Source organism: Gymnogyps californianus, chromosome 7 (genome assembly GCF_018139145.2).
Source record: "Gymnogyps californianus isolate 813 chromosome 7, ASM1813914v2, whole genome shotgun sequence".
Classification (NCBI taxonomy): Eukaryota; Metazoa; Chordata; class Aves; order Accipitriformes; family Cathartidae; genus Gymnogyps; species Gymnogyps californianus.
The window spans coordinates 14,721,777-14,749,742 of record NC_059477.1 but is presented as its reverse complement, the minus strand read 5'-3'; the positions used below and the strand labels follow the sequence as shown (position 1 = coordinate 14,749,742).

At 39.4% G+C, this 27,966-nt stretch overlaps 2 protein-coding genes across 2 annotated transcripts; one reads left to right on the top strand and one right to left on the bottom strand.

Moving 5' to 3' along the window:
• Positions 1-127: 127 nt before the first annotated feature.
• MDH1B (malate dehydrogenase 1B) lies at positions 128-11,962 on the bottom strand. The gene is made up of 10 exons (XM_050899903.1): positions 11,941-11,962; positions 11,349-11,461; positions 10,257-10,391; positions 9,952-10,094; positions 8,769-9,271; positions 7,547-7,688; positions 6,377-6,540; positions 5,084-5,223; positions 4,296-4,380; positions 128-183 (listed from the first exon to the last, which is right to left on the bottom strand). The coding sequence occupies exons 1-10, from the start codon at positions 11,960-11,962 to the stop codon at positions 128-130; spliced, it is 1,503 nt and encodes a 500-aa protein (XP_050755860.1).
• Positions 11,963-12,850: 888 nt separating this feature from the next.
• On the top strand, positions 12,851-24,967 carry FASTKD2 (FAST kinase domains 2). Its single transcript, XM_050899989.1, has 12 exons — positions 12,851-12,918; positions 12,949-13,669; positions 14,080-14,183; positions 15,705-15,813; positions 17,371-17,494; positions 19,769-19,908; positions 20,214-20,386; positions 20,776-20,939; positions 21,947-22,168; positions 23,091-23,175; positions 24,260-24,374; positions 24,834-24,967. Exons 1-12 carry the CDS (start codon positions 12,851-12,853, stop codon positions 24,951-24,953), a joined length of 2,145 nt encoding a protein of 714 aa, XP_050755946.1. The 3' UTR covers positions 24,954-24,967.
• The last annotated feature ends 2,999 nt before the right edge of the window (positions 24,968-27,966 follow it).

Below are 27,966 nucleotides of genomic sequence, written 5' to 3'. Positions count from 1 at the left end.
GAAATTATTGTCTCCTCTTAAATACAGTAACAGCGCTTACCTTTCTCTCAGCTACTTACTAAAGGCCCAGAAGTCAGACAACATCGCCAGAGAAGTCCAGTAGTTTTATAGCACTTAAAAGTTGACTTCAAGACACAGTTCTAAAGGTTTTCCTTTTAAATGAATGCTGTTCACAACAAATGCCTGGCAAAGGCCCAGATCAAAGTATCAGGTAATTGTCTAAGCAGTCAAAACAGAGAACACTAATTAATTAGTAATAAATATCCTGAATTATTAAAGATAAAACTTCTTTGATCTTGTTTCAAAGCAATTTTTTCTTATGGTTGGAGTGCAATATTTCTAAATTGAGGTGCCTTTACTAAGCATCTCCCAGTTGCTGAGAAACTGTGTTGCTATAGAGACTGAAAATGAGGTGGAAGCTGGCACAATAATGCAGAAAGCACAGTGTGCTGTAACAAACAGTTGGTGCAACTACACAAAGAGGAAAAATAGTAAGTCCTAGTGTAACGTCCTAGAATAAGAATTGTTCAGACCAACCAGAAAGCTTACACACTCTTCAGTACAACCAAATGCTAGGGTTTATGCAGAATATATATAACATTTGTAAGACACATACATTTATCTTAAAGCCCTTTTTCATAAATTTTTCAACAGTTACTCTAACACCCAGGTAGTAGGATTCATCAATGCAATGAATATCCTGCATACATAGCATTACTCAGTAACTTGTGAGAAAGTGTGTACCAGAAATTACTTATTACTTATAGAAACCCCAAACTCAGTGATGACTAAGTCAATCACTGTGTTACAACTGTAACCAACTTAAAATATGTTACCATATATTCTCTTTGCTATTATTTTTATTCTTTCTTTCTCTCCTAAGCAAAAGCTAGGAAAAGAAACTTTTCCATTCTTTTATGCTTCCATGAGGAAAGACCTGAATTTCCCTGTAGGCCACTAGGCAAATCTAATTAGAATGATTTAGGATACAAGAAACATCCAAGACATTCGTTTTGTCTTTCTCCTCCCAACTTCTGAGAAGAAATTCTTTGCTTGTGGTTCTCAGGTAGTGACTCAGAAGTCCAGTAAGCCTGCTTATATATTGCAGAAACAGTTAATTTCCCTCTCATTAACAGCTGTGCAGCGTTCGTGCTTGAATTGCAGTCTGTTTGAACTACTATCTCCGCAGGTAGAATAAAAATTCAAAGAGTAAAAGACTGCCAAATCATATTCCATATAGAAAAAACCAAACGTAAATACACATTAGAGAAGCTAACTTTTCCTCTCCTGTCTTGGAGAAGGAGCTATGGAACAAACCAGGTAGTTTGTAAAGACTACTGGTAGCATCCTTCCCTGCTATGCTCTCCTGAGACATCTGCCTCCAGACGCTCCTCAGAGACTTAGCCAATTTTCTGTGCATACACTACTAGAAACTAATTCCCTGGAGACTACTTCCTCATGAAATGAATGATTCCTAACCGCTTTCTTCAAGACTTTTTACAATACCTGCCTCTACAACTCCCATGTGAACTCTTCCATGAAGAGACTTGTAACAGTATCTCAGTTCCTGTAAATGTTGCTTCTCCCACATACATTTCACATAAGAAACTACACTCTTCCACCTCCCTTGTGATACCCCAGCTTTCTGAGCTCCTCTTTCTAAGACAGTGAGACACCCCTCCTCATTCTGTCCACGACAGCTGATAAATAACAAATAAACTCCTCTTGGTTTCCTCATGTAAGAAGAAGTCTACCCCTGTTCAGAGTTTGAACCTCCACTTGAACAGAAATAATGAATTTATTCCAACTATATGTATCTGATTCAAAGAACAGGAAACTTTTAATTTTGTTTCAAACACTCACATCCGATAAAAAATTAGCAAGTACAATAATATTTCATTTAACACAGTCTCCGTCTTTTAAGACACCAAAGACATGCAAGTGAAAGTGGTTCCTCAAACATCCTGTTTAGACAAGGACTTAATTAATTGCATGTTTGACTTAAAACATATGAGTAGTCCCTACGAAACTCATGAAATAAATAAAAAACACAGAGACAAAAATGATCTTGTCACTAAGGAGATGTATGCACTTGAATTTTTGTGTTAAAAATCAATTTTGCCTAAGCATATATATTCTTACACAAGTACTGTTTTTCATTACATCTGAAACAAGAATTTGGAGTTATAACTCCTACTCTGTGTGTGACAATCTTACTCAAAATTGTCATAATATGAACGTTTTAGACATTAAACGATGTTTTTGAAACAGTTTATTGGTCTGAAGAAATAAGTTGTTGGATGTAAATGAAATCCTAGACTCATTAAAGTCAGTAGGAATTTTGCTTTGGTCTCCAGATTAAGAATGTTATATTCACACTGTTTTTGAAATATTTTTCTGCCTACGGATTTCCACATTTTGATGAGGAAGATACTGTAAAAGCTATGACAATGTTTAGCCTTTCTTTGTAGTTTGCTCTTTTGAGCAATGGAAACATTGTTTTAGTATGGGAATTTTCAGCATTTTCTTCTCCAGACAACTCTGGCTAAAGTGAGCCAGTAGGCAAGGTTTCCATCTCTGTAAAAAAAGCAAAAACAGTACATATTTTTGCCAACCTCCTAAAATACTTACACATGCAAGGAGATAAGCAGGGCACTTTGGTCATACTTGAATAGTACGGCACCTGATACTAATGTCACAAGAGTAGGCCACAACTACGCAGTTAGCTGCTAGCAGTGGAAAGGCCCTCTGCTTAGTGTTTAAAGCAGCCACAAGAGGAATGGGACAGCTCTACAGAAAAGCAATGCCATACAAGTAGAGAGCAGACAGGGAAGGATACTCCTATCTAACTGGGAATCTCCTGTCTGGGTTCATCAAGGTCATGATTAGTGGAATAATTAAACTCTGCATTTATCAAGAAAATCTTAATGTGTCTGTAGTCCTTTCCTGAGAAACAAGCATGGATAACCAAAAGGCTTATGTGCTTACTAAAGGCCCTGGGCATCAAGCTCCAAATAGTTCCCCCATTCTTCAGCCTGCCCTTAATGCAGAAGAACAGCTCATAGTATGGTAAGTGCTGATATAAAAGCACTGGAAAGAATTTGAAGGAAGGGAGAAAGAAAACTAACTAGGGAAAAGGCCTGTAGGACCTAAAAGTAGAAAGAAATGGCTAGAACATCGGGAAAGTGCAGGGATCTCAGAATCTGAGAGTAGGGAAAAAGTGAGAAAACAAAAATAAAACACACTTTAAAGTTCATCTGTTCTTATTTTGATGAATGATTCTTTCCTTTATATAATCTTAAGAGGACAGAGAACTTGAAAAGCAAATAGGCAGGAAAAGCAGCACAGAAAGACTTGGGAGAAGATGTGGGGTTTTTATTCTGCATGGAAAATGTAGATTGTGGATTCAGGGGAGTTTTGCCATGGCAGTATCATGTAGCCTGTAGCGTTCCCACATGCTCCTAGATATTAGGAAGGGATATTGGAGTTGTTCTATAGATTTTTAGTTGAAATTTCTCATATCATTGTGCATTTAAAAAAAATAAGTCATGATAAACTTGGTGTGTCATTAACAAACAAAGCAAAATGACTTAATAATTTATAATGTAGGGCTCCCTAAAAGATCTTTCATCTATTGTAATTGGAAGAAGTGGCAGATGTGGCTGCCACTTACCGAGATTGCCTTCTCTATAGAAAGTAGGAATATCTCTTTTTTTAGCCTACTGTCTTTGGGTGTCTCAACCTTTTCTTCTTCTGACTGACTTATAGACTAAAGATACTGAATGAACTGTTTGGTACCGTAACAAACAGAAAAATGAGAAGTTTTAGTTCCAATTTACAGTATTTTTTTCTCTATTAGAACTTCAACTCATTATTTCTAGATAGTAAAGAATACTCAAGTACAGTAAAGAATAGTTTCAAAAATATATAGTAGGATATATGGTGAAAGTGCTTTTCTAATAATAGTTACTTGGGTTAAAAAGATTTTATATTTACTAATAACCTAAGACAAAATGTGTCATGCTAAATGTATTATTTATGCTCAGCTTTTATATCCATAATCTGTGAATGACACAACAGAAACTTATCAAAACAAGGTTGCTACCATGCAAGCTTGCCCTTCCTATCACCATGTCCCAGGCACGGTCAGGATACATCAGTCAAGCACTTGTCATTTATATTCCTTCCTGAAGGATTTTATATCTATTTTAAATGAAAGGAACATAAAATAAGAATCCCTTACTTAAATTCTCACTTAAAAATTGATCTCATCTTTTATGGGGAGAAAAACCCACCTTGACGCAAATATTTTCTACTGGTGATTTTATCAGCTCCATACGGACGCATTTCATTTATTTCCCTTAGTGCAATGAGCTTTTCCTGAATGGAAAAAAAAAAAAAGCAGTTTTAATATCACCCATTCTTTTCATCCACTGTAATTTCTAGCACAAACTTAAAACATGTTAAAATAAAATAATCCTTACATGTTACTAGTATGACTAATGATCACAAAATCTGATTGAAGCTAGAATGTAGAGTTTGGAACCATTCTTTTAGTCAAATTAAATTCTTTTTGTCTCACTAAGCGACAAGAAGTTCATGATGAAATTACTGCTTACTGATTTTATATTTTCTGAAAAATCCCTAATTCTAGTAAAATCTGGCCTTCATTCATGCAGAGTCACTGCCATAAGGATCCCAAAAGATACGTCTCCTGGTGTAGAACTACTCTGAATACCACACAAGCAAAATCAACATCAGCAGCACAGAACGTAGAAACATTAAATTAAAGCTAATATTTCTGTTTTGCACAAAGCCTACAGAACTTGGGGGGGCAAATTCTACACTTACATAGGTAAACTTATTTTATCATCTCCTTTTTGGGCAACAGAACAGTCATCTGTTCATTTCAATATATAAATACTACCTTACACTCATAAATAACTGGTATTATCATGCATAAGTACACATGTGCAGTTTGTATGTCTAACATTTGGAGTAAAGGTCTCAGTATTCAAAGTTATATTGCAACGTATGCATAGGTGGCAGAATGGGCATAGTATTAAATACAAGAAATCATCACCTGAATCAGCTCATGGGCTAAGCATCCCAGAACTTCTTGGGTTGTTTCATTAATTTCTAATTCTGTCATGACTTCCCAGTTACCATTCTGGAACCTCACTGGCATAGAGAAGACAATTCCTTCAGGAACGCAAAATTGACCTGAAGAAGAGGGAAAAAATGACTCAAACATATTATTTCTGATTAAAAAACACATCCTCACCAGTGTCAAGATTAAGTCCTACAGACCTGCAAAAGTCTACAACTGTAAGATCTTAGTATAAATGGAGACTGCCTTCTTCAGTGTACAGTTCAAAGACTAAAGTGTTCTCCTTCTACTGTAACTTTGTATTTTAGTTAGATGTACATGAATCATAGAATAGGTTGGCTTGGAAGGTACCTTTAAAGGTCATCTAGTCCAACCTCCCTGCAATGAGCAGGGACATCTTCAACTAGATCAGGTTGCTCAGAGCCCCATCCAACCTGACCTCAAATGTTTCCAGGGATGGAGCATCTACAGCCTCTCTGGGCAACCTGTCCCAGTGTTTCACCACCCTCATCATAAAAAATTTCCTCCTTATATCTAGTCTAAGTCTACCCTCTTTTAGTTTAAAATCCTTATCCTCTGTCCTATCACAACAGGCCCTACTAAAAAGTCTGTCCCCATCTTTCTTATAGGCCCCCTTTAAGTACTGAAAGGCCGCAAAAAGGTCTCCCCAGAGCCTTCTCTTCTCCAGGCTGAACAACCCCAACTCTCAGCCTTTCTTCATAGGAGCGGTGTTCCATCCCTCTGATCATTTTTGTGGCCCTCCTCTGGACCCGCTCCAACAGGTCCATGTCTTTCCTGTGCTGTAACACAATTGCTGTAACAATTTTACATCTTAAAAAGGGGAAAAAATTAAATTTTTTATTTCATACAAGGGTTAAATGGCTGTTGTGAAATGTTCCATTTATTGGTCCACATAACTACGCAAGAAGAACATGCTTTTGTAGCTTAGGCTCTAAGAACTATAAAGAGTCCTTGTGCAAAACACATACACCAGAAAAGCATTTAAACTAAAAGACTAAGAGACAATCTGCAACAAGACAACGTTAACCTGAGAGATGATTGTAAGGAGTGAGTATCAAATCACAAGCTCTGGAGAGCAAAATTGCTTAGATTTGGAGGTACTTACGCTGAAACAAACTCTCGGCCTCCCATTATATCATGATTTGTTTTACAAGTTTTTATTAAATTAAAAATCTTGATTAAAAAATAACATTATACATACTGGGGAAAGCTACAAGAGACTATGTGAAGCAAAAGTAGATTTACCTTTAGTAAGTATTCCCACAGAAACGATCTCCCCAGGAGGAGAGCCATGATACCAGTATCTCAGTACAGTGGCTATTGCATGAGCAGGTAACATTCCTACACAATGACAGACCCGGGAACACAGTGAACTCTGTGCAGATAGAAATTCTGAATGGATCCATTCGCTACCAACAAAAAAGGGAAAAAAAAAAAGAAGGAAGAAAAAACTAAGATGACTGCAGGAAGAGTAGTTTTCTAGAGGAAAAAAGAACTAAACCTGAGGGAAGAAAATAGTCAAAACTTATTCAAACTTCACTGCTGAAGGCAAGGCACTTAAAGACAGAAAAGAGGGTCTAACAAAAAGTGGCTCAAAAGGTAACAACAAGAACTACTTATCTATGAAAGTTAGGTCATTTACTGACGTCTTAACCTCTATTATTATTATTATTTATATGTATTACCGTCTTATGTAAGAACCCAGCCATGAACCATAATCCCCCTGTGCTAGGCACAATACAAGTATAGAACAAAAGAAACATCTGCTGTCCAGTAAATGCTAGGTTTAGACCAGAGTGGGAGCTCCAAATGGTCAGGCCTGAGTGTATATCACATCTGCTGCCCTCTCATTGTACCCGTCCTTTCTCTGCTACTTTTCTTTCCACAAGAAGCTATCTAGCTGCCAGGTATCCTTTTTACATATGTTAACAAATTGTCTATTTTTGGGAGACTGACAACATTAGTGTGCTCAGGCCATACGTTCAATAGAATTCAGATACTTCAAGATGCAGATATATGTTTAGTATTATTTCAAAGTTTCTTCATGCATATTAGACATCTAAGTCACTATCTGGACTTTCATTACTTCTTATAGGCTGCTCATGATATGATAGAAGAGAAACACAATATGTAGGCAAATATAGTTACAAACAAAGTTGGCAGGAGAGTCACAACTATGTATAGCACTAGGAACTACTCAACTTCTTTTGCAGACTGAGTACTTAGTACTGAAGTCCTTGCACTACTCAGTACTTGCAGACTGAAAACTTGAGTTTTCCTTTATGTACAGCTCTAGTCAGTAAAGACAAATCTTGAAAATAAAAACTTTTCTTGATGTTTATCACACAGTTCAGATAAGCATGGATTAAAAGCAGTTATTTAGTTTTACTTTAAAAAAATAAATCTGTACTGTACCTATCATAAATCATACTCAACAAAGGACGTGGAAAATTAGCTGGGCCCCAAATAGCACATTCATATCCATAAAGTTTTGCATGTGACAAATCAATGTAGTTACAGCCAGTAATATTGCCCCAGACAATCACGTCTTTAACTCCTGTAACAGAGGAAAACACATAGATTAATGAAGAGACAGACAAATACTTTCACAATGTAGGCTGGACTAGATGACCTTCAGAATTCCCTTTCAAGATGAATTATTCTTCAATTCAGTGTTCTGCCTTGATAGCAGAAATTATTTGATCTCAAAAATGCAACAACGTTCTCCATAACATACAAAATCTCATCACAAGCTGAAAAAGGAACTTTAATTTATATCATGTTATTGTACATAATAGACAAAACCTAGTAAATACTTAGCTGTTAAAAACCAAAACAAATCATATTGCAATGTTCCTATTAAAATCCCGTACACGCAAATATAGAATGCCTAACAGTAAAAAATAATTTAAATAAAAATCTACCTGCTTTGGTGCAAAAGGAATTTCTCAAATAACCTGCTGATAGGCTATTCAGCCTATTAACTTACTTTTCTATTTTATTAGGCTCCAAAATATCTAGACTTGTCATTGATGACCAGTGCCTACCCCTGCAACATTGAAAGAATCCTGATGCTGAGCAGGCTGTCGGAGCACACCTTTGCTATGCAGTGCAGAACCGTGCAAATATAACCAAGCTGTAACAATTGACCTGAGAAAGAAAGCTAATTAACCCAGAAATAACACTACAACACAGTTCTACTATACTCTCATTATCTGCACAGCAGTATGTTGTCATGTTTATTCACAGCTAGTTTGTGTGTCTCCAAAATAAAAGTGCGCTGCAGAGTGCAAATGCAATCTTGAACTCCTAGTTCCGGATCCGCAACACAGCTCAGACCTTCCTAGTGTATTTCCAGCATGAAATACACACCAGAATGGCAGGGCTGCATCCACGAGTTAGCAAAAGAATTGACATTCATGGGATCAGGCACAGATCCAGATAGCAGTAAGCACAGAGAACGGTAGCACCTGCTAGTCACACCCTGGCATTCTGTACAGCCATGCAGTTCAGTGGGTGCACTGCTGTGCTTGCATTTCTGCACACACATCAACTGTGTTCTGCAATGAAATATGTACTCTCGAAGGTGTCCATCCACTGAATTCCCCAAATGCTACCAAAACACATAGATATTCACCTGCTGCATTCATATTCAGTTTCCTGGCCAGCATGGCTTTAGCTGCACTTTCCCAGGATGTTGCAATGGCAATGACATTTTCAGGCTTAATGGACGGGCCGTATGTCATAATCATCATCGCCTTAAGGTTTACAAAGGTTTTTCCTGATGAAATTACTCTGACCTCACTCTTGGCATTCTTCTCAATCAGGGGAGCATACACTTGACAGATCTCACTCACTTCTCTGATGTAGTTCTCAAGGGACTGGACTTCACGGTTTAAGAGGACATCATCAAGAACTATGATAATATCAGCTTGAATAAAAGCCTCGTCTATTTCAGTGTGCTCTGAAATACTGCGGAGGAGTGGGAACGCCATGTCTTCAGCTTCCATTACAATACTGCAAAGAACTTCCTTAAACTGGTCAGTGTCAAGCAAATGGATACTGATTTCTGTGGTCATCCCAAACACTTCTCCATTTGCCAACAGAGGGATCAGCTGATAACAGATTGGAGCGGATGCACTGATAAAAGAAGGATATAGAAAAATTATAGTTGACGACTAACCACTGCTTGTTTGGAAGTATTACACAAATAAACACAAAGATCTTTCTTTTGTATTTGATTATATTTAAATAGACCATTAGTTTGGACCCTTTATTGCTCCTGCTGTCATTTTAACAGGTTAAAAATTAAAACAGTTGGGTCCTCCTTTCATTTGAAGGTTTTTCAATCCTATACATTTCAGCTGATACGGTCACTTAAAAATTGGTGTCTTTAAAGAACCACAATTTTTTTAAGGTGCTCTGTTAGGACTACCAGAAATACAGAAATTTCTAACGCTAGAACTGCAAGAGACTCTTCACTTATTTAAATATTTCCAAAAACATTTAATGCAAGATAGTTGCACTACAAAATTCCTAGCTTATTTTGTAAATACTTGCTTTTCGCTAAGGTGATCTGGGGCCTAAATGTTGGCTGTTCACATCCCTCACTTAAACTGGTGCAAAATGTAACAAGAGTAGAAATAATTTCTAAATTATACACTGAATGCTCATAGCAAGGGGTGCAGAACCTAATTCAAATCAGCAAATTACAGGGATTAGTGTATAACTTCAGATGGTTACACCGGTTATATGTGATAGGAAAAGGTGCATTCTTCTGAAGCTGAGCGAAACTTCATAGATATTCTTTTCACTCTCACCTGGTGATCCAGATCTGCAAAGGCTTGATAAGACTTTCAATTTCTTCCTCCTCTTTTTCAATTTCAATATGCGCCTGCAGGTTCTCCTCAGCAATGTCTAACATTTCCTCACTCAACATCATTGACGTGATGCCGTAATAGTGCTAAGAACAAAAAGGATGATCTCTAATCAAATGACAACCCAAACACAGCAAGGTAACATTAGAAAGGGTAGCTTTATTTTACATTTGAAGGAGGAATAAAGAACAACAATGTTATAAGAAAATGTAAAATATGGGTTTACAGTATTAAAAGCAGCTGATTACCTGAGCATATTGCAGAAAATCATTAACTCCTCCCAGAAGCAGACCCTTCCCTCCACGGTCCAACAGTTCTCTCCAAATGATAGGAGACCGCCTGTGTTCCCATCCGTTCTTTTCACAAATGTCATGAAGCCACTGCTAATGTAAACATCCCCGCCAAAAGGTTTTAATACTTTTTCACATTTGATAACACCTAAATGTTACAGCTATAAACATTCTTATAATTTCCTCTCAATACATAATTAGAAGGTGCTTCACAACTCACGTACCAGTGTGTGCAAAATGGGGGAATAATGCAAAACAAGGCATGGTGATACACTGTGATACCTCAGCAAAAGGTCTTACTTCTGCTTGATTTTACTGCTGTAATTTTGCTCAATTGTCTTAATGGTACTGAAGATAGCAACGTTGTGAAGCAGCGAGTAACCTGAGGATTCCTATTTAGCCGCAGAAGATAAGTAAGCTGCAGAGGTTAATTGCTATTCACTTAACTGTTCAAGTTACTTGGCTGAGGTGTCAAGCAAAATATAAGAGGTAATAAAAATCTTAGTACTGTCTATCTCATGAAGTAATACCGCAGCTTTTTCAGTTCCTTATAGGGAGTACAGTGTCCCATGACTACACATGGCAACGTGTCTACAGGAAAAGTACTCAGGCCCATCCACATTGTAAACAAATATGTGAGATTTAATTTCATACTTCCATTGTAATTCAAAGCCCTCGAATGCCAGAGATGCTCTCAACAACAACTCTGAAGGCATATGCAATCACAGTGTGCAAAAGATTTATAGGCTGAGAAGCCATTTATGCATAATAAAAAAACAATAAAATTGAACTTCTTACTTGCAAAACACAGCTTTAGGCTGGCCCACATTTTGTGCCCGTCTTCTGTGGTAAGGCTCACAAGAATGCCAGTCTCTCACAACATTCAAACCTTTCCTCTGTCTGGCCCTCATAGCCAAAGCTGCTTCTGCAGCACCTCTACCCACATATCAAAATGCTAATACAGGAGAAGAGACATACTACAGATAAGCACATTTGTTGCTTTGTAGAGCACCGGGGCATCTACCAACGACTTGACTTACAATCTCTTACCTCCCATTTGTCAGGGTGCTGAGTGATCTTGTGAACCCTGAAGTCTGGCAAGTTAGCCTGAAGATAATCAGCCAGTTGTTCAGCTTTGGCATAGTAAGGGCAGTCTGCCTTACCTGTGGACACAGCGACACCACCACAAATGGAAGATTTTGTGATATTGACTGATAAGGGCTTAACAGGCCAAATATTTTTTAGTTGTTCCAATTAAAAACTGTTCCAATTAAAAAAGAGTCTTACATAACCTGCACCCCGTGAATTCCCAGAAAATAACAGGACAAGCATATGAGCCAGCAAAGAAAGGATAATTTCGGAGGTGAAACAGTCTCTTCAGCCAGCGTTTAAGGGGCTGAGGAGGCCACCCCGGGGGGCACAGCAGCAGAGAGAGGCAGAAGTCTCACCGACGGGATAAGGGGAGAAGGCCGACTCGGAAACGGCTGAAGCAGCGTGCCGTACAGACGCCGCTCTCAAGAGAGACTAAAAGAACGGAAAGTTACGAAGCCTGCAGACACGAGCGGCCGCTACAAGCACAGGCAGGCTGTCGCCAGCGGCCGCCTCCCCGCTCGGTGCCCCGGCGGCCGACGCGGTGCCTCACCTGCCAGCACCAACTTGGCCATGCACGCGGCACCCTCCAACGGTCGCTTCGGCGTTGCACAGCAACGCGCCGCGCGCCACGGCGGTTTGTCCCTCGGCCCGCGCCGTCCCTCTCGCGAGGCTCGCCGAGAGCGCGCGGAGAGGGCGGCCCGGGTGTCATGGCGCCGCCGCATGCGAGGTAACAGCTACCGGGCAGCGGGGGTCTGGTGCGACCCGCCCGTCCCTTCCCGGCGTGGCTGAGGCTGGTAGCGGGCGGCTCGGCCCGGCCCGGCCCGGCCCGGCGCGGCGGGATCCCGCGCCGTTGCGCCCGGGTGTTCCGAGCCGTTGCGGGGCCCCCGAAAGGCCTCTGTCCCCTTGGCGCCGGGCCTACGCTACTGGTACCGTACCCTCCTGGGCAGCGTTCCCACCGCCTGCAGAAAGCGAGCTCGAAACCGAGAGGCTTTGCCCCGCCTGGTGCCCCCGGCCCTGGGAGTGTGCCCGCGGGTGTGCCGCGGCCGCCGGGCAGGCGGCTGGCCCGTGGGGTGGCGGCAGGGAGGCTGGGACAGGCTGTTGGTTGGGACAGGCTGTTTGTGGCCGCAGCCGGGCAGGATTCTGTTAACCGGAGCTGAAGGTTGGCAGTGACCCACCAGAGCCCTGTCAGGAGACGCGTCTGCTTGGAGAGACGTCAGTTAGGAGAAGACTCTCTCTCCCGGCATAGTTTTTGGTTAAAACAGCAAAGAGGAAAAAGAGTTGACACTCGGGATGAGTTAGCCTTGTGTTGAGATGTTTGACTAAAATGTAGAAGATCCAATAAAAGCCCCTCTGCAAATAATTTTCCAGGGATCTTTTTCCAAATCTTTTTTTTTTCCTCCTGTAAAAGATGTGCATAGGTTGGGCAATTGAAACTTTAGGAATTGAAAGTCTGGTAACTAATGCATAATTTTCAATTGTTTTTACAGATAAGTGATCTTACGCAGTTTCTCCAGGACTGTTTGCACTGGTAGAATTTCATCAGATCCCTTACTTTGAGTTGGCATTTCAAATCTGTTAATGAGACATTAGCAAAAATGAATAATAAAATAAGTTATTTGTTAAATACTGTTAGATGCATACGTAGGTGCAATTCTGCGCTCACTCCCAAATCTTCAGCCGCAACAAGAAAACACATTTTATGGATTGGCAGATACAAGGATCCCCTGGAAAATGTGAACTTCAGGAAATTATTTTTAAATATTTTTCCTTCTCTGCCTGGATCATCTCTTCGATTTCTATCTCAAAAGACAGATGTTTTCAGCACAGGTGCTAAAATACAACCAGAGAAGAGTACAGAGGCTTTGGTGAGTGAACAGGCTCCCGAAAGCTCCTTGGAACTTGAAAAGTTGGATGATTCTGGGAGCTTCAAAGTGAAGCATGTAGTGGATCATAGTGAACCGTTCTTTAATAGTCTCCAGAAATGTACCTGTCCTTGCGATGTACTGGACCTGGCTTCAGAGTCTGCTGTTTCCATTAAGCACTTCACAAACTGCTTAACTACAGTATGGAGGCTCTTCAAAAACCTGTCCGAAGACCAGCAGCGTTACGAGAAACAGCTGATCTTTGAGCACCCAGCTTTTGTCAAGCTTTGTCAGCAGCTGCTGCGGGACTCCAGAAGGATGACGCGGGGTGACCTGGTGTTCAGTCTGCATGCTGTGGTGAACCTAGGTGTTCCTCAGAACACTCTCCTAGTCCAGACTTTGGTGAGAGTGTGCCAAGTAAGTATCAAAATCCCTCTTCCTAAGTTTGGGCTTAAACCTTGGGGGTAATTCTGGGAGGCTGTGCAACATCAGAGAGAGTTGGGTTACATCCCTGGTTTAGTCTGCTGTTCCATGGAAATAGGGCTCCCATAGATAATTTGTGTGTACTTCTAATTTCCTTCATTTTTGAAACCACTGCCTGATTTCAGACAGATTTAACAGAGAGAAGTCTCAAAAATCATTACCCTTTTCAAATCAACTACGTTTGACTGATGTGAGACATTGTAGGTCACTGTGGAATTAAAGCTTATGAATTGACTTCAGGGGGGAAAGAGAAGACGGGAGGTCCATATTAAGGGTGGTCAGTTTTTCTTTTCTGAAACTTTTCACTGATCTGAAGTAATCTGACATTGTGAAAACTTTAACAGGAGAAGCTCAATCAACTTGATAACCGGTGTATCTCAGTTTTGGCAACTACTTTAGCAGGGCTGGATAAAGACAAGAACGTGAGCGCTCTTCAAGCTGGATTACAGTGAGAAAACTATCTTTCACGTGTTCTTCATATTTAAATGTTGTTTGAATATATGTCTTTTAGAAATCATGGAGGGAATGTCTGTGCATAAAAGACATACTTTTTTTTTTTTAGGACTCAAATATCACATGAGATAACAGCTGTACAAGACAGTGATTTTTGGCATTGTCTTTGCAGTTTCAAGCAGAAAGGTTTCCGATGGCATAGGGTGCTGGACTGCTTTGCAGGGGATTCATATTCTGACTGCAGCTCCACCACTGTGGTTTTTTTGCTATGTTGATCAAGTCACTTTGCATATCTATGCTCTGTTTTATCCGTGTGTAGAAAGGAGGTAATGAGACTAGCTTACTTTGTGAAGTATTCTGATTTGTCATGATGAAAAATGCTGTTTAACAGCCAGGGAATATTTTCTTTTAGTTTAGAAAGCGAAAATTAAGATGAAGACAAATTTAGACTTTATCTGTGCATCCAGCAAGGCCTTCTGTGGTAGTGCTTTATCAGAATAACTTCTTTGGCTGTAGTGATTTTTTTCTAGGCCAGTGAGATTTATGTGGGTGACCAATCTGCTCACTCCCCTGAGATTGTTTTTACTGAGGCTGTCACAAAACTTGCCGTGGATTAGTACTTTTGGTCCTGTGTCGGGTCCTGCTTTGAGAATGTGGATGTATTAGTGATATGCAAAAAATAGGTTCTCCTGGAAGCTCAGGTACACAGTTCTTGTAAGTTGGTAGAAAGCAGGAGATCCATCTACAGCTCTTTCTCTGTGTTGGTGTCTGGAGCTCTTGACCATTTGCAGGAAGCTGCATCTGCAGGGATGAATTTCAGAGCAGTGCACTGCCTTAGAAAGTGACACTTCATATCTTTGTAGCTGTGCAGGTATATTTAAGGGTGATTCAGACATAACAATTACAATATCTCCCTCTGAGCCAGAAAAGGAGGTGCTGGGAATGCAGAACTCCTTCATCTTGTGCTTATGATCCCTCTGTGTTATGATATCCCCTTCTGTTCCTGCAGCCCACAGCACTGCTTGTTTTGTTTTTTCCCTCACTTGCACCCAGTTGTTGTCAGTGTCCGTCCCCGAGTTCCGTAGCTGTTTCAGAACTTGCCTGCACATAGATGATTCTGTGATAAAAATGTGCAATTTTTTTTTTTTTTTCCTGCAGAAGAGTGTTAATTCCTTGAGGCTTAACAGCACTCACGTCTGCAGAGTCACATGTGCAGTCTGGTCAGGTGCCCCTGCTGTTAATGTATCAGCAAGAACACTCATCTATCAGGATAACATTAAGAAAGCATATATAATTATTTCCACATGCAAAATATCGGTGCTGCAGCTACATCATGTAGAGTTATGCCAGCCTTGCAAAAAAGGAGGTGGGAGAGGAGCAGGGAATTACAGCTTTAACTTGGGAGTACATCAATGAAGGAGAATGAGGGTACCTACCTGTTTCTGCTGAAATGAAGAAAGCTCTATTAAACAGTTACTCTCTCTAACTCAAGGCCTTGTGTGTGTTTCTTCATCAGATTACTAGTGGAGCAGCGCATTCCAAGTATCAGAAACATCTTTATACTGCAAAACCTGATGAAATGCATGGGAAAAGATGCTCCAGTCTTTCTGAAAAAGAAATTAGAGGTAAATTTAATTGGAAGCTCATTTTTACTTCCACAAAGCCTGTGCTCTTACATTGTTTATAAATTGTATATGGTTCTTTCCAGACACTCAAAGAGAAAATATAACAGAAAGGTTAACTGCGTTTGCTATATGAATCATAGTCCAGCTGTATCTGCAGGAAGAACTTAAATTTGGAGGCTGGGAATATCCCACCATGAAAGGGGGCAGAAAGCAATGGAGATGGTACAAAAGGAGTTGAGGCAGTAAAATAGCAGTGCCCTCACCTGTTGTTTGGGTTGGCCACATGGTATTTCATAGAAGCGCTTACAGGCTGTTCCCTGATTCCCTTGCCCAGCTTGTGGCTGGAAGATGAGAAGACAGAAAACTAGTCTCTGATGGGGCTGTGTCCAATAATGGTACAGGGCTAGAGGACTGATGGGAGTGAGATGACAGGAGAACTCACCTAGCTCATGGCCTTATCTTTCTGTGTATCTGAAAGGTTCCCTGGGAAATACAGTGGTTGGGAGCAGGCTGTAGGTTTTATGGCAGGGCATACTGGGTTTCGTCCCCTGATTTAAGGACACTTTTTGAAACCTTCTTTCAAACAGGGCCTGCTAGTGTTTTCATCACATAGCTGAAGGGCTCTGAGGTCAGAGTTTGTAATAGGAATTCATGAGGAATTGAGGGAAGATACCACTGATGGGAAACTGGGCAAGAACAGAGCAGGGCAGGGGGCTCATGCAGTGTGTTAGATGTAAGTAAATCATAAAACCTTGGACAAGGTACCGCTTTTTACAAGATGGTGAGAAACTGGCTGAAGATGTGGTAGAATATGGAACTGAGAGGAAAGTAACATTTCCACTTGTTAACTGAAGGGAGCTCTTAATTTTCCGAGCTTACAGGTGCTATTTTTAATACTGTGTAATTTCTATTTTAGATGCATTTTGTATTTAACCTTTGATATGCATGCAATAAGAATATTGTATTTTAATAGCAAATATACTTTGTAGTCTCATTTTTACTGTCATTTATATCAATCTAATTGCTGCTTCGATAAATGAAGTCTCTTTTGTGGCATCAGAGCTGACCTTCTGTGCCTCAGTCCACATTTGTAGCTGGGTGTTTGTATTAAAGATACGCCACTCAGTGTGCTGTTGGATCACTTTGAAGGCTTACAGCTTTCATGCGCATCCACAACAGTAATTGGAGTACTATTAAATAAGTCAACTGTGCCAATTATATTTCTGCTACTTTTTAAAGAGTTGATAGAAGATAGATATTCACAGTATTTGGAAATGAGCTTTACTGAGACTTCTTTCTTTTAAAAAAACATATAAAGGCAAATTGCTGGGAACTGGCCTAGTGACATGGCTCTAGAGCACTTGATCTGCTATAATTGTGTATTAAGAAATTGAGAGGAGTTACTTTATGCTTTTGGTGTTTGTTGCTCCTTTTTCTTTCATGTAAGTCTGAACAGGCTAAGGAGTTTGGGAAAGTTTTGGTGAAAATGCCTTCACCAGAAAGCAGTGATAATATACCTGAAGAATGAAGGATTTAATGAACTCTAATTCACTTTAGATGGCAGTTTTGAAAGAGATAGACCATCTGACTTTCCCGAATGCTCTGCGTGTGTTTTTGGCTCTTGTTGCAATGAATTATTGTTCCATTCCAATCCTGAATGCCTGCAGTAAAAAGATCCAGGGTAAGAAAAAAATAAGTTTATTAAATTTCCCTTCCTTATACCAAATTCTTCCTAATTATTGTCTCATCTCCCTTTTCTGATTTCCTTTAAAACTCAGGAAACATCTTTGTTTTACAGGATATTATAGTAATGTGGAGCCATTTGACAAGCAGCAAGACAGAAAATTACTGATCGATAATGAAAGCAAATAGCTCTTGTTGTCTCTGCCCTTCTTAACATTTACCTGAATTACATATTTTTCTTTGCATTTTTCTGTATGCAGAATTTAGGAAAAAGAATAGAATTCTAGCAAGAAGAAACAGATTTCAGATAAACTTTTAAAACTAATCTGAATTGGAAGTGGACATCTTACAGGATGGATTGGTGGCTTAGTGTGATTAGTTGATAAACTAAAGGGAACATAGTGTTTCCCTGATTAACTGGATTTAATTATTGAATGCTGCTTAATAACTGACCTCATGCTGCAGCCCAGAAAAGAATTAAATTAAAGCTAATGCTTCCACCTCTCTCCATACATTTACAATACTTTTCTTAAGTATATGTGGTCAGTATGTATTGATTCACACTTACATATGAATTTGTGTCTAAAAAACCATTAAGATAGCAAAATAGCATTCTTAACATAAATGAACCAGGAGTGTTTGGGCTGCTCGTACAGCCTTTATTTGTCCTGGTTGTTCATATGTGTTAGGACACGGTCTTTAATTACACGTACTGGCTTCTCTGATAGGACTTTCACCACACTCAGTGCATGGGCAAGATGGCATACACAGAGTGAGCAGCTACTCAGTACTTTTTTCTGCATTTTTTTAGTGCACGTTCTCAGGACTTACATGCTGCACATCGTGCAAATGCTGCTCTGGGGACAGAGTGATTAATTTCTGGACAGAAATGACCCCTATCAGAGGCTGGAGATAGAATAGGAAGAGGAGGGAGGAGCACACTTTGGGGCCCATGAGGCAAAGGAATTCTCCAGCAGGTTTTCCAGGTCCCCTGCTGTTGCCGGGGCTCTCAAGAAAGTAGCCCCCTCTCCCATATCTGGGGACCTGACCAGGATTGTAATAACTGTGTACTTCATATGTACTTACTGAGTTAATTTTTGCAGCAGCAAGGGAGTGACCCAGTGGTGATATTAATTTTCTAATTATGCAGAAGAGAGAGATTAAGGTCAAAATGTCCAGTAATATGAGATTCCATTAGCCTGTTTTCTTTAGGAATACCTAGCATTACAAATCACTTTATTTGATGCACAGCTCTCATTGGCTTCAATCGCAGTTGTCAGCACTCAGCACTTCAAGAAATGAGGTAACAGTGTTTTATGCTGAGCCTGGAAAATCACCGAGCACAACTTAGAGGAGTTAAATTCAGTTATTTTCCTGCTATCTTCTTGAGTCCTCTGGCAGAGGAAAAGATAAAGTCTAGTTTTGATGGGTGTTGATTTTACTACTGTAACTATGCTCTTTTCTCTTGCAGTCATTGTCTTTTATGACATGTATGCCCCTCATTGCAGCAAACAAAGCGGGATGTTCAAGAGAGAGCATTGTTTTTCAGTACTTAATCCTTTTCATCTCAGGAGTAGGTCCATCTTGTGTGGCAAATGAAGCAGCAGTCCTGTGCAGGAGTCTGTTGTCATCTGGCACTCAATCTGTGTCATCATGCTTGTATGCCAGGAAGTTACGTTATGGTTCCATGTTTTCCATTTTGGCTTACACTAATGCTTTAGTGCTTGACAGCCTTTAGTGCTTTTTAGACATAGATTTATATTTGTGGTTTCTTGCCGTTTTGTAAAACCAAATGGGAAAAAAATGTAAATTTCATCATGTGCTAATATCTGATTAATCAGCAGCTTTAGATCCACCTCTTTGTTACTCCTTCAGCTGACATGGTGAAGTGGACAGCCCAAAGGCTCAATCAGTACTAAAGGGGCTACCCTGAGGGTTTCCATGCTGAGCGCAGGGAGGTGCTGAAAATCAAGAATCCTGGAACAGAAGATGTTCTGGGAACACAATCTTCTTGCTTCTTTTGTTAATTTGTCCCCTTGTGCTGATTTATCCCTTCTAGCTTGATCCTGACTCAGTTTGATTTCTTCTACCTCTCAGTTTCTTCATGTGTTTTAGCTCAGTTGACTTTGCCTAGCTAGTCTCAGTCTGTTCCACAGTTCCCTATCTGATTCCCCCCCCCCCCCATCCCTTAGCCAAACTGTTCCCACAATGTCTCCAACCTACACCTTCCATTGCTTTGTATCATTTGTCCTTTTTTGCTCTTCTGTTACAGAGAATGTCCACGATGCTCCATTTCGGCAGTTAATTCTCATTCTGGAAGCTTGTTACAGTCTCCAGTACCGTAACGTAAAACTGTTTTCAGCATTAGCAGACTATGTTAATTCTACTGCCTGCATTTGGGACAAAAGACAGGTGAGTTTGAGACCAAATAATTTATAGTGGTACTAGTAGAATATCTGGTGCTTTCCATCTTACCTTTCTTCATGTTTGTGTTTGATCTGTGGAGAACAGATTTTTTAGGAATACCAATCTGATGAAGTTGATACAGTTAAATTTTTAAAATGCTCTTCTATTTATTGATGAATAAAGAAATAAGAAATAAAAGGGATGTTACGGTTTGAAAAATTTGCTTTCATTAAAAATGCCTTTTATGAAATCAACAGGTAGGATCCACTTTATTGGCTTTGTTGACCTTATAAAACTATCTTCTCTTTTAGATTATCCTTTTTCTTTCTGCCTTCGAGACACTTGGCTTTCAGCCTAGTGAGCTGATGGGTGTTTTTGCTGAGAAGGTGACAGAAGACCCTGAATTCCTCAACTTGAAAAACCTTTTGATTGTTCTCCGAGTGTATTCACGACTCAACTATGTTCCCAGAGGCCAAAAGCATCTGTAGGTTTTCATTTAGAATGCTTGATAATACGTTATGTAGTCATTATAGAGTAATGTGTAGCAGCTAGTATTTGATTTCAGTTGTGAAAGAGTTCATAATCCTGTTTTATTAATCTGTACGGTAATTTGCTGTGTCTTTTCACATTTTTTCTACATAGGAATTTTTCTCTGTAATTGAAAATGGAGATCTTGGTTCTAGACTGACCAGGCTACTAAATCTGTTGCTAGGTAGCTGTATCCTCAAAGAAGAATCAAAAGTTAACGTTAGATTACACAACATATGATTAGACAAGATAATAAAGATTTCTAACTTGTATTTTTGTTTGAAATCTGTATTTTATATAGCCTTATTTGTGTATTTAGATACTTTTCTTTTGCTTTTGGAAAAGGTTTTTTGAGACTCTTCATAGCTGCTTGAATAAGTACCTCCCTCAGATTTCCAACACAGAACTGCTGAAGGCAGTGTATTCATTTTGCATCTTAGGATATCTTCCTCATCGTGCACTTGATGAGCTGCTGCAAAAGGACAGCAGGGATGAACTTCTACTGTCAGGTCAAGCCTTACTTTGTCGTGTTCTTGTTTTAAAAGGGATAGTCTGCCTCCGTACATAATTTGTTGTAACTGTGTTAAAAGTTTAGAAATTAAAGAATGCAAACATGATTAATACTAAATTTGAAGTCCTTAAGACAAAGCTAACGTAGTGATGGTGATCTAAGTGATCTGTTTCTGCACTAGGGCATCAGGCTTATTGTCTTGGGCCCCAGGGTGGCAACAGTTTAATAGTAGGTGTGCACATGGAGAGAGGTGAATATGAGATTTGTGGAAATGGTAGAAACGTGTAAGAGTCAGGGGTTCTATCTTCGACAGATGTTCAGGCATTTTTAAAAACACAGGAAGTCTTAACCTTTGTAAACCAACTTTAGTAGCTGGAATCATGAGTAAAAGGTTTTTTTGACTGCTCTGAGTTATAATGAGGAACTTGGAATGGTTTGTAGTAGCATTTGGTTTCCACATTACAATTCTCTACAGCCAGTAGAGTAGTTCAGCGGAGTAGAAATTCAGTGTAGAGTACAACACTGTGTCTTGCTGTTGAGCCTGCTGTGACTGAACCTGAAAGCTGTAAAGCTGTAACTGCTTAGAGTTTGCGCAGCTTAGTAATCAAATTACAGTTTCAAAATTATGGCCAAGTCTGATATCCCTTCTTTGTTTTATAAATAGCCTTCTAGTTGTCTGGATTTTAAAAATGGTTTTTATGCATGCTCTCTCATTCCATGTTCTCCTTAATAACTGATACCATGCACAGAGCTGTGTACAGTAGAGGGGAAAGACTGGATAACTGGGCAGGTCCCAGCCGTAGACTTTAATATTCTAATTAGTGAATTGATGGTATATATTTAACAATATATTGAAGATACTCAATATTCAGTGAAAAAACAATTGGGTTTTGATTCCTATATTGAAATTCATTTGCTCTGCCAGAACAGATTATAAATGATAATAAAATGAAAAATTCTGTGAGATAATACATTGGATGTAATATTTTTTGTATCCTTTTTCAGATGATCTTTACAAAGAACAAAAGGAAATGATGCTTCGCTGTGTGAAAGCATGTACGGAACTTGATAGCCCTTCCTTCACAAAGCCTGCATTTGTGCTGACTGAGAATTTCTCCTCATTAGTATCTCTTAATCTCAGAAAGGCTCGGGATGCACTGATAGAACTTCTGGGAGATGAGAACATGTTTCGGCAAAATGTTCAGCTGCCATACAAATATCATATTGGTATGAAGCCAAATTACTGTCATATTCTTTTAAATGTAGATTTATAATCTCCAAAATAGTAAGGCGGAAATAAATTTGCGTAGGGTGCAAGTGATTAAAAGTGTAACACTTTGAAGACACAGTCTTTCAACAAATGATGTCCTTAATTGGTGAATACTTTCTAGGATGCTTCTGTTAAAGTATTTAAGTCAATTTAGTAAAACTTTATGATTGCTCTTATTTACAAAACTGCTTTGGACTTTTTGTTAAGCATCAATGAACAGATGTTAATTGTACATAAATCCAATATGGCCAACTGTTTTAGAGAGTTGACATGTTAGTACTAAATCACATTAGAAACAAAGCCAAACAGCAGCCTTCTTTTGTTCTCTGACTTGTTTCTTCTCTGAAGTTCTGGCTAAGGTTTGGGTTCTACTTTCATTTAGGAAATGGGATGTGACCTTCTTTGACAGATATCATTTAATAACATTTGGTTTCTTTTATATTTTGATATTGCTTACTTTTTTGCCAGCAACACAGCTTACCAATTTTTCTGTACTTGTAATAGTTTTCTTGCTAAATATTTCTAATGAGGAATCGGATTACAGGAAAATTTTATTAGGTATGACAGACTGCGATGAAGACTAGTTTCTTTAAACTATGATTTCACTCCCATAAAGTTCTATCTACAGTTTCCAAAAACAAATGTTTTTTTTCTGGAGATGTGCAAGCTATAGCTGTTTATATTGGTTGCAGGGAGGGAAAAGCCATCAGTAAGATGTAAATTATTAGAGAACAGCAATTAGAAACAGAGCAGTGACCACGTCTGTTAACTTTTTCAAATGAGCTGTTCATTTGAAAACAATTTGAACAATTAATGTTCAAATGAGAACATTAATTGTAACCTCTTGCAGTGTTAAATGTTTTGTTGTTTTGTTTTCAGATTTTGAAATCAGAATGGATTCAGACAGAAAGAAAGTGCTCCCAGTAGCTGCAACAGATGATCATGCTGACTCAAGTGTTCAAAGGTGTCTTTTTTGACTGCATATTTTTCCTAGCAGGCTAGTTTTATTTATATGTATTCCATCCAGTTACTTCTTCGGTTCACTCACTGATTTGCAGAAGCAGATAACTAACTTGTTATTTATGCTTACTGAAATACACAAAAATTGCCATGCCAGTTCAGAGCAACAACTCATCCAGCTCACTACTTTCTTCTAACAGAGGCTAAAACTTAACAGTTCAGAGAAAGAGGCAGGAAACGTTACAGTAATCTGATACTCTTGTAATGGATACAGGTTTTGAAGTACAACTGAAATCCCTTCCAAAAAATTGCTACTTTATGGGTTTTAAAATTCCAGGTATTTCTGTGTCCAATTAAACATTCAGTTATTCTCTTAAGTCTCTAAAATGTGCATCTCAATGGTATGTTATGGCAATTAATTCAGCTGCTGAAATATAATTTCAATAAAAAGGATCATCATCTCCACAATTTACGTGATTAATTTAATCTTGTGTAGAAGAATGACCTCAGTAACTGAAGTGGGACGTCTGTCATTTGAGTAACGCTTAAGTAGAATTGGGTAATACTTAACATTTGTGTGATGGATCACTGCACAGCAATGTATTTTGTATAGTTTGCTTTTTGGGAAAAGGAGAGCTAGTGAATTGTGTAACAGAAACTCACTGTCTGGCTTCCAAGGCATTCAGCTTTCCTCACCCTTCCAAGTAGGTTTTTATGGCAGGAAGTAACTGATTCTGAATATTAGCAAAGGATCAAAGTAAATGCAGAAGCTGTCAAAATAATGTAGACTTTTGAATGATCTGTTTCCTTGTCATTGGGGAGAAGTGGAGATCTAAGGACTTAATTCTGCTGTAGGAATTTGGGTAGATGCTGGTACTTGTGTGAAGCTCACAGAAGAAGAGAGGGTCTAAATTACTTAAGTCTGGAGAAGGAAAAGGATAATGAAATTTGTGCAGTCCTGATATTTTTGCCTACCAGAAAGACAGCTATATATTCTGCAGTGTTAAAGGACACAATTGAATCATTGTCTTAAAAATGCTTATTCTGCATTTGTACAATGGAGTCTTCCCTACCTTTCTTGGTTGTAGATTGGCTGTTCTCTTTGTTCCTCTGTCTGCCTTCTGTGTGGGTACAATGCACCCCCAAGGGAAGCTGGCAATGAAGAAGCGGCATCTAAATAAACTGGGCTATCATGTGATTCTGGTAAGAGAGTCCTGTTATTCTCTCTGTTTCGGTCCTGTTACTAGCGCAGTGATGAGTATGTTTATTTGGTAGAACAGACCTTGTAGGGAATGGTGAACCTTCTCCAGAGTGGTAATTGTATATCATCTCTACTTAGAAGGTGGTGGTGGTGTCGCTAGGGAGAAAGGACAGAGGAACTCTAAAAGACAAGCTACCATTTACCATTATCAGTGAAATAAATATAATCATGGTTCAGGGGAAAAAAAAAAAATCAAGCCACTGAATTGCTTTGTACTTCAAAATCTATGTGACTTTGGCTTATTTCCCTGATTTTTACAGAATGAATGATTCAAGTCAACTTGTTTTCAAAATATTTTGACTCCCTATGGCCTTCCCATCATTGAGCGCTTGGTTTATGGGACAGGGTGGTTTGCTAAAGACAATAGAACTAATGTACCCTTTCCTTTTCCTTTCTTCCAGGTCCTGAACAAGAAGTTTCAGGAAATGACAAATGAAGATGCAGTTGAGTTTCTGAAAGGAAAAATTTATTCAGAAGATGCTTTCCCTTTTCCTGAAGTGACTGTGCAGGATAATAATTAAAATAAACGAACGATTTTGGGTCTCCTGATCTCTTTTTCCTGTGTAATTAATGTAAGGTTTTAATGGAAGAGATAAGCAGTTTTATACACAACTGCCTGCTCCAAAGTATTACAGATTGAGAAAAGTTTGTAAAGTGAACAATGTCTGCCGACAGTGGAGGTTTTCTTTTGTGAAGTGGGAGTGGGTTTTCTTTAGTGGAAGGAACTACTTAATCAATCCAAAAAGCATCCTGGCATCTCTTGCTGTTGAAATGGCTTAATTTTATCTTCACTTTGCTTCCCCTCCCCCATGCCCCAAGTCAAATTTCTCTCTTCTCTTGAGCTGGGTCAGGGAAAGGAAGTGACCATTTCAAGTACTATTGGAAGCTGGCCTACAAATATGCACTAGGATTCCCCCCACCATCCCACCCCCATCATCCCCTAGTTTCTTTATGCAGAAGTATAGACGGTATACTAGTAAATAACTCAGCCTAAGGGGTATATTAAAAAATCCAAAGTTATGTGAAAAGTTTCTGACGAAAGCAATCTCACCCAGCTTTCAGAAGTTCAGACCAGTAATGGTTCTGTTAGCTGTATGCTTTGTCTTTTGAACCTTTTGCTTCACTGCTACTGTAATAGATTTTGAGACTTCTCGCTACAAGAACACAGGTCTGGCATGTCTTTATAAACTGACTCTTGCTCTCTGTTTCTGATATTAGTGTCTCCACAACTATTTAAAAAGGTGTTGCAATACTCAGATTTGTTCATTACATACTGTGATGCATCTCAACTGGCCTGTTACGTAGTGGTGGAATTGATGATGTTGCAGAGTCCTACAAGTTCAAAGCAGCTTTGGGCCTTTGAGCTGAAGGAGCAGAGAGAACTGGTGCCTCTTTTCCGTTCTTGGTAACATTTACTGGTAAAATCCATTTGTTGTGCTGGAGTTGCTGAAGTACTTAAGAGCATTGGAATGCTCAAAATACATACTTTTGCCAGCAACAGCTTGCTTGTTTCTGCGGTGTAACCAGATCTTAGTAACAGTTTTGCTGTACAATAGCCACAGCCCAATCAGCATGAAGGGAAACAGCAATACTTTGTACAGTGACTGTGTGCTACCTAACCGTGGTGCCCTTGCTTCACTTAATAAGCTACAAGCACTACGTTCTTTGTCTTTCTGAAGCAACGTGGACACATGCTGAAGGTATTACAATGATGAGATAAAAAAGGTATTACAGTGATGAGATAAGGTGAAAAGACAATGTGCTTAAAAAAAAATCACTGCCCAACTTCTTGCAGAACATGTAGAGAGAATATGGTGCACATTTATGAAGGAAACTGTGCAACCAAAGAAGCATTGTCACAGCAGTCTGGCATAAAAAGCAGAGAAAGCTGTTCAGCATTTCAATCCCTGAAGTGCCACACATGTAGAAAAACAGATTTGATGCAATTGTAAAACTTAACCAGAGCAGAGTTCATCTGCTTGACTTGATGAGAAGTTTGTTGTGTCCCCTGTTTGGGTCTGCTACTTTAGGAAAGCATTGTCTGTACAAATTCATCTGTGAAGCAGACTGGTCAGAGCCATTCTGATGTTCTGAGCTGGCCGACTGACTCATGCTCCTGGCCTGTGCTGGAGGAGGCCTGAAATACTCTGTGCTGGAGGGCTGGGTAGTGCTCAGAGCTGTGTTTGAGAAAGCATTTGGTGCTGTTCATAGCTGAAGCCCTACAAACCAAGCTAATGCAGTGTCAGCTGCAGCTCTTGCCTGGGCTGGGGAACTGCTTCCTCTGCTTCGAGCTTTTCAGACAGGTCCTCAGTAGCAGGTACGTAGCTCCCATCTCTTCAGGGACAAAACACCAGGCAGGAAGTATACTGTCCTCTTGGGTGCCAGCAGCCTGGAGAGAATTAGCCACCAGTGGGCACAAAATGGCATGGCACGTTACATTAAATAACCTGATCCCCATCTTTCTTTTTTTAAACACCTTACGCGTAGGTGGAAACTTATACAAGCAGTATGGAAGTGTAGTAGTCTGCCATAATGATCACCTTGCTTATTAAAATATCTTGCTTTATGCTACCTCAATAATTTAAGTCATTACTATGTCACCTACACTGACTCATAGTTCCAAGCAGTATGTAGCTGCTGCCAGAGAGACTTCAGAGCTGTGGGTTTCTTGAATCTTTACATCTGCTAAAAAGCTACTCTGCTGCAATGTCTGAAATAAACCCAGGTTTCTCAGGTGTCCAATTCATGTAGTAAGGGAGATCTAATCCTCTATTTTGTGCATTACAATCTGTATTTAGAATACCATTCTCTCTCTCCTGAATCATGCTTATTAAAATTAGTGGGAGACTCACAATGAAGATCAACAATAATTATTTTGCTCCTGTAATTGTGGGTTTTGTCACTGCATGGATTGCTCTGTGCGAAAGGTACAAAATCTGCCTTTTTAAGCGAAACAGATACTAAACAGATGTTTTTAGCTGACCTGCCAGTGAGGCCAACAGGAGATGCAAGCTGTACCTTTCTCTACCATTTTCACAGTCTGCCTGCAGGCTCAGGAACATGTGTTTCTAACTTTTATTCACACTTGGAGCACTTTGTAAGTGCAGTGGCTGGAATTTTTTTCTGAACAAGCAGTGAGGAACCAGGAAGCTGAATATGGCTTTATTTCATACAGCCCATGGGTGTATCTTATTAATGGATGGAACCCAGACATTTGCTGTGGTGTTTGACTCAGTAAAGGTATTTCAAGGGTGTATCATCCAATCTGTAGCAAGGCCAAGGTCCTCAATCCTGTGTAAAGTGAAAATAGGTAATTTATTAAGTAAACTAGATTGCTGAGGGAGGGGAGGATCTTCAATGAATTGAAGGCTTGTTAAAGAAGATAAAACAAGTATAGGGCTTAAGTAATTATGGAGCTATGACTTAAAGACAGTGGACTCAGCTGCACAGAGCAACAACATACTTGACCAGGTTCTTGTATGAAGGCAGCATATTTTATTCCTGGGCCACAAAGAAGTCTGAAAAGTAGATCCA